We start from the raw sequence: 14058 nt of genomic DNA, 5'->3' as shown, positions 1-14058 counted from the left end.
TACTGAAACATTTCACTTATATTTTACGACACACACCGTAACACTTATCGCAGTTCCTCCGTTCTCTTCTCCAACAAGGTAAACGCTGTTTTACGACAAAATGCAGTCCATGCGTTAGTCTTTGGGCCTTCCCCTTAGATGTTATGAGACATTTTTTATCTTCAAAGGCAAAGAAAAGTAGACGCTTTTGAAAAGGAGCAATTAGCCGCCATTCAGTAGCTGGTTTTCAATTTTTAAGGACACATACATAACACATAAAACATAACACATAAAACATAACATAACACATAACAACATGCATAGGAGTTACAAATGCTGAAGAGGCGATCACAGTATTGAAAATAGGCCGATAGGCGAAATAGACAGTTGAAGGTATTGTAAAAGTAGAAAGGAAAAGAACGACGAGCGACGAGCGGCAAAAAAAGAAAAAGCGGCTTAGAATTTGGTCTGAAAAGGCTCATTTGGCCAATAAAACAAAAAGGAAAAAAAAGTGAAAAAGAAAAAAAAAATAATAATAATAATAATAATATAAAAAAAGAAGAAAGACTGAACTTATAAATGATTAATTAGAAATTGAACACAATAAGTGGTAATAACAACTTCTTTACCTACAAAGATAATTTTCAGGTGGCCCTCGCCGATGAATGAATGGATATCGAAATGAATAAATGAACTTCTTAAACCCCCTGAATGGATAGAGGATAATCGCACAATTAAAGCTAATAATTTCTCGGCTATACAAATCTCTTATATCACATTTCCTATGTATTTGTTATGAAGGTCATTTGCTCCTGTCGTACCGAATTCTGAGTAGTACTCGTACAACTGGAATATCGAAGAATAATCTGAAACACACGAAGAGTCTTTGAATTAAGCAAACCATGGTTGAAAGTAGATACCATTAACTTTTAACTGGTAAAGTATTAGCATAATGCCGTATTAATAATGTATATAGAGGATATTACTTGGTGGCTCGAAGATAGAAAGTTTATTTTCTAGTGGTGACATTTTTCAACACGAGAAGAAAACTTCATATCTTCAGGCCAACGTGTAATCTTTTTTTTATTATACAGAAACATTCACAAACAAAAAATTGTTGAAAACATTGGAAAAGACGTCATCGACATCTTCACTAGTAAGGATATCGATGACGCATTTTCCAATGTTTTGAAAAAAAGACTTGTTTGTGAATGTGTCTGCATGCATAAGAAAAAAGAAATTACATGTTGGCCTAAAGATATGACGCTTATCTAAAACAAATAGTCCACCGTTTTACAAACATACAAAACATACATACAAAGTACATCCGGGACCTCAGTCACGTATTTCCCATATCTTGACTAGTAAGGATATGCGAAATATGTCCCGGATGTTGTTCGTGTGAAAAATACGAGTGGCATATTTTATTTTATTTTATTTTTTTATTTCTTATTTTATTTATTTATTTATTTATTTCTTTTTTCCTAAGAATTAAAGCGAGCTGTTTCTGTGCGAGTATCCCCAGCTGAGAAAAAAACATTAGCAACCAGCACTATAATTTATATATTCAGTAAAGTTCTGGTGTTCTGTCAATGAAGGTAACCAATAAATAATAAGATGGGGATTTCCGACCAACCCTAAATTACGCAGTCTGACTCGGTAACCAGAAGTTTGATAACGACGGAAGTAGATGCCATTCAATCGACTTGTTTTCTTTCTATGATCGGTTCGTGGTGCGTGCAGCAGTAAATGAAATTAGTCTGTCTAGTACTTTCTGGATCTTACCGTAAGTCATAATTAGTCTTTTTTTTTTTTTGATCAGGTATCGATTTTAGTAGTATGAAAAGAAAAAGAAAAAAACAACAACAGGTGAGCGGTTTATCCGCAAGAACGAGAATACGAGAAAATACTCTAGTAGCAGAGAATTTGAAAAAAAATGATGGGAAATGTTTGACATATTAAGAGCTTATGTCTGTAAGAGTCAAACATACGTCGGCAAGACTCGAATTTTCAAATGCTCTTTTTTTGTGGATTCAAGTAAACTATGATGCAGAATGAAACGCTGTTGGTTAGTTAGAAAAAAAAGTAGTTTTTGAGAAAAAGGGCAAAGGAAATGTGAGCTCCAGGGACGATGCTTGCTATCAAAATATGACTACAGAATTGCTTGCGTACGCGTTGGCTTGGTTCGCATAGCAAAACTCTCATTCCAAAATGCAGCTCTTCTTCTCTCATTAACGGTATTTAATTTTTTTATCTTTTTTTTAAATCGGACAATTGAAAACATTTTGGCATATTAAAAACAAAGAACACTGGGCCGGGTTGTTCAAAGCTGGATTAGCGCTGATCCAGGATTAACTCTATAATAGGTCTTATTTAGTTAGTCCAGCATTAGCACTAATCGGGCTTTGAACAACTGGGCCCTGAGTTACAATGCTTTTGAGTACATCCCAAAAACTGTACGTTTCATCAAGTGCCATCTCTCTTTTATCTTATAAAATCACAGTCAATAGCTATTGGAAAACTGCTCTTTTAAAAAATGTAGTTTTTATTTTAGGGAAATAATTGTGTGCTTTTTGCGATATATTTTTGCACCTTATATATGCAAAAATACTATGTTTTTCGAAATAAATTCGAAATAAATAAGTTGTTTGAAATAAATTCACTTGAAGGATTATTTCTCTTCAAATCTAGCCTCTAAACAAAAGAAACAACATAAATATACTAACTTTTAATACAAAAAAGTCCTTTTTCATGAGATATCAAGAATTTAGAATTCACAACCGTTATCGCTTGTTTACTGCCAAGTCTTTAAACTCCCTAAATACAACCTATCAAGTAACTCACCAGTTAGCCCAATTTTATTTCGTTGGTGTTTCTATCAAAGTGACCGGCCGGTTTTCGATAAGAACTAACCAGTTGACTAAACTCGATTTCTACAGTGTCCATACAAATGCATATTCCCCCTGCATATTTAACTAGGTCGTTATCCCCAAATCTTCCCTGGAAGATTTGGGTAGTACGTTCATGTTCTAGAAACGATAGAACGACAATAGAAGACAATGCATACTATGTAAAACAATACACTACTATGTTTGGTCACGTGACCACATGTAGCTCGCGCCCTCACCTATGGCGTCTCCTCGAAATTGCCTCTGTTTGAAAACTTGTATCTAGACTATCTTGCGATATCTTATTCAAAAATCTATACTATTCCCTTAATGGAAAAGCTTGGTGTTTTGTCAGTTTGTATTATATGCATTAAAACAGGAGGGAAAGCGAGGACTATAAAACGCCTTAGTGGGGTTTCTGTGATCTGAACAAAGGCCCAAATGCATCCAAGGATATTGCACGGCTCATTTTTTTTCTCCTGCCCTGCTCATTTTACTCATGCTCTGCTCACAGGGGCACTAGGGACACCAGGGGCACTTTAAAAAAACCGTCATCATTGAAAACAATTAGAGGCACTTTTATTTCCCGCTGTTTAAACAAAAAACATTTGACAGAGGGGATTAACCTTATCAACCCAAGTAAGGTAATCCAATCAAAACCTTGTTGTGAAAGTAGATCACAGCCTCATTAATTCAAAACACAACTTTTTTCAAATCTTACTTGAACAAGGGGTCTTATCATGTTCATGTATACATTTCTTACAATTCCCGCGGGTTGGGGCTTTTGTCATTCTGAAGGAAACAATAAGTAAATGAAAAAAAAGTCGGTCTATCCTTAATTCTTGTAGAGTAAATACGTTTCATCGCTAAGTACGCGTACCGCCGTATCGTTGTAGAAAAAAGTTTCTAAGTTTATTCGATCATTTCTTGCAATAATGAATACTCAAAGGCAGATCAATTCCATGCGAACTAAATGAAATTATGAATTTATATATTTCCAAAACAATATATAGCGGCTGATGAAGTATCAACCCATCAGAATGGCGATTCAACAAGGATTTTAGAAAAGAGGCCCTCTCATTTATTCCTAAATTCATATTTTGCAGTCAGTAACAATTGTGGGGGAGGAGTGGTGGTGTTCTGGGGCCTGGCTTCGCCGTCTCCGGAAAATCTTGGGGGAGGGGTGGTAGTAGCCTGGCTCCGCCGGCTCCTCGCTCCTCATGGCGCACAACTGTCATTTCATATCTACTTAGTTTATTGTATGATCTGTTAATTTGGATTGCTAGCAGCTCAAACCAAAGGTAATACACTATGTTTTAAACTCGATGTTTGTGTGTCATTCATTGTTGGCCGTGGATTTAGATTTCGCGAGCGGAGCACCATACTTAAGAATATATGGTAAACCATGCAGTTGATTTTTCATGGCTCGGCTGACGTGATCACTTTCGTCCGTCCGTACCTCCGTACGTCCTTGTACACAACACAGGGATCCCGCTTGATGTCAAAGCAAAACTATTCGCAAGTGCGGCTCTCTAATGCACAGAAAAAATCGCTTTAGGACAAATTATAGACCAGCAACAAATAAAAAAACTTTCAGGTAGTCAAAGATGGATTAAGTGTTCGTCTTTAAGAATTCAGGTGTGTGATTTTTAGCATATTATTAGTTTTTATGACAAGCATTTTTTCGACGAATCGACAAATCAAATGCTTTCTCTCAAAACTTTTAATATTTCTATAGATAAGCTTAATTTATTTTACATATTACATATTACATATTACATATTACATATTACATATTACATATTACATATTACATATTACATATTACATATTACATATTACATATTACATATTACATATTACATATTACATATTACATATTACATATTACATATTACATATTACATATTACATATTACATATTACATATTACATATTACATATTACATATTACATATTACATATTACATATTACATATTACATATTACATATTACATATTACATATTACATATTACATATTACATATTACATATTACATATTACATATTACATATTACATATTACATATTACATATTACATATTACATATTACATATTACATATTACATATTACATATTACATATTACATATTACATATTACATATGACATATTACATATTACATATTACATATTACATATTACATATTACATATTACATATTACATATTACATATTACATATTACATATTACATATTACATATTACATATTACATATTACATATTACATATTACATATTACATATTACATATTACATATTACATATTACAATAGTACATATTACATATTACATATTACATATTACATAGTACATATTACATATTCATATTACATATTACATATTACATATTACATATTACATATTACATATTACATATTACATATTACATATTACATATTACCATATTACATATTACATATTACATATTACATAGTACATATTACATAATTACATATTACATAATTACATATTACATATTACATATTACATATTACATATTACATATTACATATTAACATATTACATATTACATATTACATATTACATAGTACAATATGACATGTACATTACTATTACATATTACATATTACATATTACATATTACATATTACATATTACATATTACTATCTACATATTACATATTACATATTACTATTACATAGTACATATTACATATGACATATTACATATTACATATTACATATTACATTACATATTACAAGTACATATTACATATTACATATTACATTACAGAGAGCATAATAGGCATAATCAACACAAATATATTCGTCTTATTCAGTTTGTAAATCTTTAACAATGCGGTTGTTTTTAACCAACTATCGTATGATTTTCGTTCAAGAAAATTGCAGCTTTGTTCACCTCCTATCGCGGGGTCCCATCGGCAAAACAAAGAAGACTTTCATTCAATGACTTTATATCTTTCTACAGATAATTTATTTAAATATTGATTCAAATATAAAATTACACCCAATATTCAACTGTTTATTAATCTGTACATGTTCGAGCTAGTATGATTATGCAAGTGAGCTTAAATTTGTGTTGTTGAGAGATGTTATTGTATAAAGACCTTGTCTTTCACTTAAAAAAGCTTAAAAAATATTCAAAAACATTTACAAATGCCAATTTACTGACGAAGAAAATCTTCTTTTTGTATTTTGCATTGCATTTTGCATTATTTTCTATTTTGTCCCAGTTGTTCTTGCAAGTTTAACTGAATGTAAACTTTGTTTTTCGAAACCTTTTGTCGTTCGTGCTTTCCGTATCGTCTCACACATGAAAACAGATGGAAAAAAAGAAGAAGAAAAAAAAAAGAAGAATTAAAATCGAATCTCAAAATTTAGTAAGCTTAAGTTTTTATGCTTCTTGAAAAGTAGTTATGGCTTATATGAAATAAGTAAAAAAAAATGAATGAAGAATTGGGATAAGAAAAGTATTTTTTAACTGATGACACATTTGGTTTTAACGTTCAGGGCCTTCATTTCTCAAGTTTAGTTATATCAGTTCATGATCTCCAGCAAATTTTCTCACTGATGCTACCAAAACATTAATTTTTTTATTTTCATTGCGGTAAAAATACATTTCATATAAAAACATAAAAATTCCTATGGAAAACCAAACATGTAAAAGGCGTAAATAAGCTTATTTTTTGCTCACCTTAACCATTTTGAAACGGTCTGTTTTATACTCTTGATTTGCCCAAAAAAAATTCGGGAATCTCCGAAATCAGTTTAAAATTCAAGGAAAGACATCCAAGGAAAATTTCACTAAAACTGATATTGTATTGGATTATCTGTAGTTATCTTTCGTTGTTTTAAGTAAAATTAACCAGGAATTTAAAGCCTAAAAATGTCGGCCATGGAAAACTAGTGGGGGGTTAGTGATGAGTTGTGTATAAATTCCTAAGTGGGAGAGTATACTCGCGCAAAGAAAACGATGTGGTGCATTTCGATTCGATTTCACTGCATGGTTTTTATTATGGGAGACATTATCTTCGTCTCAAATAATAAATTATTGAAGATATTTTTCTCGATCTTATTCTTACCTTTCAGTTGCGTACCGGGAGCTCCGCTTTTAGGCAGTGCCTAAATATATATATATTATATAAGACTGTTCTCTTTGTTTTTTATACTCTGTCAGTAATTTGTTCAAACAGCAGAAATTGTAGTATAATAAGTGAGCAATGAGATAAATATAGCTAGCTTATTGAAATCAGTTGCCTCCGCGGTAACAAACTCTAACCAATTGTATCGAAAATTACACTTTTCATTATATAGAGTTGATGCCATTACAGACAATATTTTTGTCTATTATTTCTTGAGCTTGATGTGTGATTTTATTGTGAACTTGTTCATATACGCAAAAATCTTAAAGTTGCCGTCAATTCATTAGAGGTTACAATAATCGGCTGTATAAATTCAAGTTACAAGCTACATTTGTATCGTTAAAATTAAAGTTTATTTAAATCAAGCCATAAAGATACATGGATACTTTGCTTGACTTACTGTCTAGATCTTTTAGACCATAGGTGATCAGTTTTCGAGGCCCAAACAATGTAAATATTTTCATTAATTATTTGCGTTATTTCCCCGGCGTTAATTCTTCGAGAAAGAGGCAAAGATATAGAGGACATTATATGGGGGCGCCGAGTGTTCGAGTGTTGAAAAGATCTCTCATATCACGATTGAGCGTAGCGAACGAGTGAGAGATTTTCAACACGAGAAGATAGAATTCCTTTCTCCAAGCGGCCACGTAATATTCTGTTTATTATATGATGTTACTATTTTAAGAAACAAAATGGCGGCTTCATGAATATTGAAAAAATCATATCTTTTGGTTTCCATATCAGAAATGAACAAATTTTGCATTTTTGAACTCCTCATGTGCAGTTCTTTCAAATGAGCTAGTTAGAGTTTTCCATTGAGGAATATTTCGATTTTCCGCTAAAATTAATGACGTCATTTTCCCACCAAAAATATTGAAATTGAAAAAAGTAAAACAACAGAGTTGTGAGATTTGTTAGACTCTTCAATGTTACCAAGTTTCAAGAAATTTTAATAAAATACAAAAACGTTTTGCCAAAATGAAACATTTTTTAGCCCTTCTATCCCGACGTGTAATTGTCAATGAAGTATGTTTTGGTTTTTTCGGGCAATTCTTTCAGTGTACGTATTTTTGAATAGCCATCGCAATGGTGTTATTTTCACACGTGAAATAACAATTTTTCGAAATAAATAATAAAAAATAATTAAAAAATTGAATTTTCTGCATTTAGTATTAAATACGAAATCAGTTTACTATTTTCATAGAAAACTGTATATTTTATCTCAAAAAGAAGTATGGTTTTATGTAATACTTTGTGTCCACTTTGTTTCACTTTGAAGAGTAACTGCTGACATTTCAGTAACCGCACTTCAGGGAGGAATTTGCAAGGCAGCCGACCATCGTGATAATTTTTACATCAGCTCGGTTTTCATTGTTCTTCTCGGTTGAATATATTGCATAACCCCTGGCCCAGTTCCCAAGTGTCTCAAAGCCGGGGGCGGCTTTGAAATCTTTCAGGGAAGATTTGGGGCTAAGAAACTTATTAAATATGCAGGGGGAATATACATCCGTATGCAAGCGGAATATGACAAATGACATATCGTTGTTTTCATTCTTTTTTTTAAAAAATATTCTTATATTACTTTTTCCAATAGATATCCTGGTAAAGTCTTTACTTTTCACAGAAGCCAAATAACTTAATTGGATATCGAGCCTACCCAAAGCAGTAGAGGAATAGCAAAGTGGGATCAAGAACATTTCTAGAACGTTAAAACAGAATATTCCAACAATCATTTGAATGAAGTGTAGCAGGAAACTGAAATAAGAAGTATCGATAATGGTGAACAGCACCGGGAACTCGACAAATGGCAATGAATGCATTCCCTATCGCAATAGCCCCTCAAAAGTTGAAGAGCCAAAAGCATCCGAGAATTTTCGAACTGTGTTTATGGCCTTTATAATTTTCTTTTCAATAGTGGGCAATGCCTTGGTATTAAGAGGAGCCATTACTCGAAGGAACAAGCCATTTGTTTACTATCTGGTAATAAATCTATCTATAGCAGAAATCATTATTGGCGTTCTGCGGCCATTTGACATGGTCGTCGAAACAACACCTTTTAAATGGGTGTTTGGTGGTTTATTATGCCAGCTCGTCAAGCCTTTGTCATTATGTGCTACAATGGTTGTCACGTTTACTCTAGCAGCCATCGCAGTGTTCCGAGCCATAATGATGCTTCAACCAAAGAGGAATCGCCCTTCTAAACGATTTGCTTTCAAAATTATGGCCTTTTCCTGGATTTGGGGAGCTTCCTTAGTCACGCCCTTAGGGCTGAACCGAAAACTGACTTTACATCCGGATCCGTGTGCTCCGGTTGTCCTTAAAATATGTGGCACTGTTGAGGATATGCCCGTTTACGATGTTGTGTACTATACTGCATTTTTTTTCGCGCCTTTTGCTTTAATGTTGGCGTCTTATAGCATAGTGATATACAGGATAAAACAGCACATTCGTTCTGAGGAAACCAGTAGTCCAGCTGAATCCATTGAATTAGCCAGTGTCACTTGCACGAGAGCAAGCTCATTGGAAAGCGAAACCAGACCTGCACAGTCCCTTGCGACAAAGCCGCCTCAAACCTCTTCATACAACCAAACCTCGCAACTCAAAAACTTCAAGCAAAGGCCTACAATGCCCAATAACAGAGATAACCAAAAAAGCAAAATGTTAAAGTTTGAAAAAGATGTCCTGAACATACTTTACATCCTCATTCTTGTTTTCTTTATCTGTTATCTTCCGTGGACAGTCATGTACATTTTGTTGAAAATAGCGAGGGTACCAAGTGCTATAGATTGGCCCTATAGAAAAATATTCGATTGGTATATGACCTTGCTCTATAGCCTACCTAGTGCCCTTCACCCCATTTGTTATGGAGCCGCGAGTAAAGTCATAAATATAAACTTCAGATTCCCATGCAAAAAGGTCATGTGAGAATTGACATACGACTGAATGACGTGCGAGGTGTGATATGTATGTAATGGGAAATACATCATCATGGACAACAACAACAAAAAGAAGACAAATGACAGAAAAAAAAAAAAGTAATAAAAACGACACACCAGCCCGACCGACCAACGATCAGAAGTTATCAATACAATTCAAAAAGGTGTTTAAAAGGAAAAGCTACAAAATCTAACAAACAAGGCTCTGCAGAACAGAGTGCATAGCAATTAGTATAGTTAATGACAAGGTTTTGAGTTCAGTTTGGGATTCTGTTTAGTCAAAGTTTTTGAAAAACACACGAAAGGAAATTACTTCAAATTGAACGAGAAATTGCTTTATTAGTTATAATAATAACATGCTTGAAAAATTACAAAAGAAAGAGTCGAAAATATGTAAAATATTCCACGCATAATATTTTATGAAATTCGTTCGTGTACAACCAACTGTATTAAATGCAAATTTGGTTTCAATAACCCGTAATTCAAGAGCTTTTGTATTTATTTTAAACCAAAATTTGGCTATATGTTGATTGAAAAAAAGTTTTTTTTACTGCAAATTAAATCTGAATCACTATGAATGAAGACATTTGGATTGGCTGACTTTGCAGCTAACTGGAGTTGTATATTGAAAAAAATCATACCTAAATATAGAGTTGTTGAACGTGTTCAGAAAACTTTGCGGCTCAGTTTTGGGATTTTATAGACCAAATATAAGATAAAATAGCTGCCATTTTTCCAACTCGCTTTGCTAAATTTTCCTCAAACTTTTCGTCATAAAAATCTGTCATCTTATTGGCTAAAATCGTTTTCTATTGTTTGTTATCCAATCAAAAGCGAGAATGCCGTTTGTAATTTGCACTGTGTTATACTTTTCTGCACTGTTTTACACTTTTTTGCACTGAATTATGTTTGAACAACACTGCTCTAAGCCAATTAGAATTGAGTAATTTTTTCATGTATGTTATTACCCGCGAAAGAACATAAAGCTAAGAAATAAAATAGCAAACCAAATAACAAAATAAAAGGAAAGTGGCTTAGGGGGTGACACTTTCTTATTATGGATGCTTAATTATCTTTGCAAAAATAGATGCTAAGGCCGAAGAGGTATTTAGTAATGCAATTTGTGGAATGCTCATAAGCTGTTGTAAGCATGTACGAATTAGTAAAACTTCAATCGTGTAAATATCGATCGCAAATGATTTAATACGACTGACAATCGTTTAGTTATTGATGTGCTTACACTATAGTGAGTAAGTCAGTGATACATTTGCATATTCAGACCCCTCACAATGACTCGCTTTTACGCTACGTATTCACGAGTTAAAAAGCGCAAAAGACTAAATAGATACTGAGATTAATTCCTTGTTGATAGTCCGGCTTTACTGCTTATTTTAAGTATTTTCTAATCTTAAATAAGTTTCTAGAATTGCAGTATTTTCAGTAACAATTTGTTTAAATATACTCTTTATTACCAAGAGAGCATAAGTAAGAGAGGAAACTTCTGGTTGGGCTATATTTTTAGTAACCAGATGCAGTTTAAATTTCGCCTAACCCTACAACCGTGCGTCATCAACTTTTGCGCGTGCTCTTTCCGTTTCGTTTTTAGCGATCAAAACAATAAACGGAAAGAGCGCGCGCGCGAAAGTTGATGACGCACGGGAGTAGGGTAAGGCGAAATTTAAACTGCATCCGGTTACTTAAAATAGCCCAACCGGGAATTTACATAAATAATCAAGCGCACAAGCCTACCAATCGGTGAGAGGACTAATACTACACATGCAACTCGTCACAGAAATTTGAGCACCTGTTTATCAATCGAGAGCTTGTCGAGCCATATGGATTTATAGGAACATCTTTCACTGTTCATTGACTTTCAGTGCCTGTCCAAAAGATCCGCCATTGCTGCTGTAGTAGTTAAACTCGAGCACTAAAACAAACAAGAAATGTTGAAAATGGTGAGCGAAACTGAGCTCATATTGCAAGACCTTCACATTCATTTAATGTCTAACATAAAGACTGATGTGAAGCGCCTTTAACTCATCAGGAAGTCCCTGAAGCAGAGATAAAATCGAAAGACTATTAGACGAAATCGAACGAGCGTCATAAACCCAGCTCACACGGGTTGTATATAAGTTAAATATTCTATAGCTTTCTTTTTCTTCAAAAATCAAGATCATTTACAAATTCTCATTCGGGTGTAGAGTGAAAGCATTAAGACCCCTGAAATAGATATAAGGAATTAATGATTAATACAGTAATGATAAAAAGGTAAATTATACACCGTGAAAAGATGAAAAAACTTACTGACGTTTCGGACGCTAGTCCTTCGTCGGAGGAAAAGAGAAAGGACTAGCGTCCGAAACGTCAGTAAGTTTTTTCATCTTTTGACGGTGTATTATTTACCTTTTTATCATTACTGTTTCATTAGAAACACCGACGCAGCTCACACTAGTTTTTAGCTAGTTATCTCTTCTTATGATTAATACACATTAGTAGACCCTAATTCCATTGTTTTCTTTAGTGTGTATTTGAACCTCTTATTACTTTCAATTACCAATTACTCTACCAGGGATTTTAGGTACCAATGACTAAATACAATTAGGAAAAAGTATAAGAAAAATATTTTCCCCAGACAATATTTCTGCAAAATATCACCTCATTTATAATTCGCAAGCGGCTGTTTTTGTTATTGAGTTCCAAGTAGACAAATAACTAGATAACTTTCCAGTTAATTTAGCCCTTAGACTCTATTATCACACTATAAGAATTTTGTACAAATATACTTCCAATAATATAGTTTCAGTAATCCGGCTTGTGTAAAATAATATGACACTAGCTAATTAAGAGCAATAAAGACAATTAACCAAAGCGTTCTCAATGTCCCGTGATTGTTACCTAAAAGCCAGCGAACAGAGAAAGGCAAATTTGCCTTTTTACGACTGTATAATGTAAACACATTATTATATAATTGGAAATAATTTGGGGCAATCCGCAATAGATCATTTGCAAGATAGATGAACAAAAGGGTAAAAAATTCTAAAACCAATCGCTCAATCAGAAAATATATACTCATATAATAATTTCTACACAATAGTTATAACTCAAAATAAATAGCCACGAGTTTCCACTGAAAGGCTATGTTATGTAAGAGTCGCTTTTAATTTTAGCTTTAATTATTATTTCTTTCTTTTATAATTTATAAATTGCAGCTACTCAGTTAATAAAACAGCCAACTGTCCTAGACTCCAAGTATCTGTCGTAAATTTAAGAACTATAAAAGCGCCAAAAGCCCAAAAACTGATCGCAATTTGGGGCTTTACAATCAATGAATCAGTTAATTAAAACTCATCGTAGTGATAAGTTTAGGTTGAGCGCCAGGGTGCGAGGGATGGTCGCGCCTTACCAGCCCGTTCGCAGAGGTGACCATGGCAACCGGGCCACAGTCCACCGCCAATGATCCCAAGGTTGCTGGGAAGAGCTGGGAAGAGCTCTTGTAGGCTATCGACAGCGGGTTTTGACGATCGTTCCACATGCCAAAGAAACACTCTTTATCGAGGAGGGCACCATAGCTCAATTTGCCTGCGGTTTCGTTTCGACTGATGGCAGAGGGATCGTGCCTGGAGCCCTTAAGCCTAAGCTGTTCCAGGATTGCAGGATATGGTTGTTCCACCAGCCGAGGACTAGGTGAGCCCCAGCATTAACTTAGTGGATTGAGTGGTTGCGGTTTTCAAATAGCATAGCGAATTGTACATGCGGCGAGAGAATGCCCATCTCAGCCGGACAAATTTTTACACGTGATGGAGATAGACTCCAACTCAATTCTCCGTCACCTTCGACGCTTTGGTCCACGAGTCAATAAGCATCCGCAAGTTAGCGATGTCAACGATGAGCGCAACAATTACCCAGGCCCAAAGCAACGAATAATAGCCTGACCCAGCAGAATTGAAAACTGAAGATGCCAACTAGTAGCGCAACGATTATTGCAACGATTAGTGCAACAAGTGCATAAGCCCAAAGCAACGAATGGTAGCTTGATCCAGCAAAGTTGAACAATAAAAGCGCAACGATATGTCATGATCATCGTAAAA

General features: G+C 34.1%; 1 protein-coding gene across 2 annotated transcripts; it reads left to right on the top strand.

Moving 5' to 3' along the window:
- Positions 1-38: 38 nt before the first annotated feature.
- LOC148906795 (N-arachidonyl glycine receptor-like) lies at positions 39-11582 on the top strand. Of its 2 annotated transcripts, none has more exons than XM_089038341.1 (2): positions 39-78; positions 8629-11582. In XM_089038341.1, the coding sequence occupies exon 2, from the start codon at positions 8811-8813 to the stop codon at positions 9957-9959; it is 1149 nt and encodes a 382-aa protein (XP_088894467.1). In that variant the 5' UTR covers positions 39-78; positions 8629-8810; the 3' UTR covers positions 9960-11582. The 2 variants fall into 2 exon arrangements, with proteins under 2 accessions (XP_088894467.1, XP_088894466.1); XM_089038340.1 differs by lacking the exon at positions 39-78 and adding an exon at positions 1656-1765.
- The last annotated feature ends 2476 nt before the right edge of the window (positions 11583-14058 follow it).

Source organism: Actinia tenebrosa, unplaced genomic scaffold (genome assembly GCF_029948245.1).
Source record: "Actinia tenebrosa isolate PJP-AT-01 unplaced genomic scaffold, QUT_ActTen_1.0 PGA_scaffold5__44_contigs__length_20552954, whole genome shotgun sequence".
Lineage (NCBI taxonomy): Eukaryota > Metazoa > Cnidaria > Anthozoa > Actiniaria > Actiniidae > Actinia > Actinia tenebrosa.
This window is presented reverse-complemented; position numbering and strand designations above follow the sequence as displayed.

Excerpts from the sequence above, each read along its gene's own strand:
- LOC148906795 (XM_089038341.1), top strand. The coding sequence starts at position 8,811 with ATGGTGAACAGCACCGGGAACTCGACAAATGGCAATGAATGCATTCCC.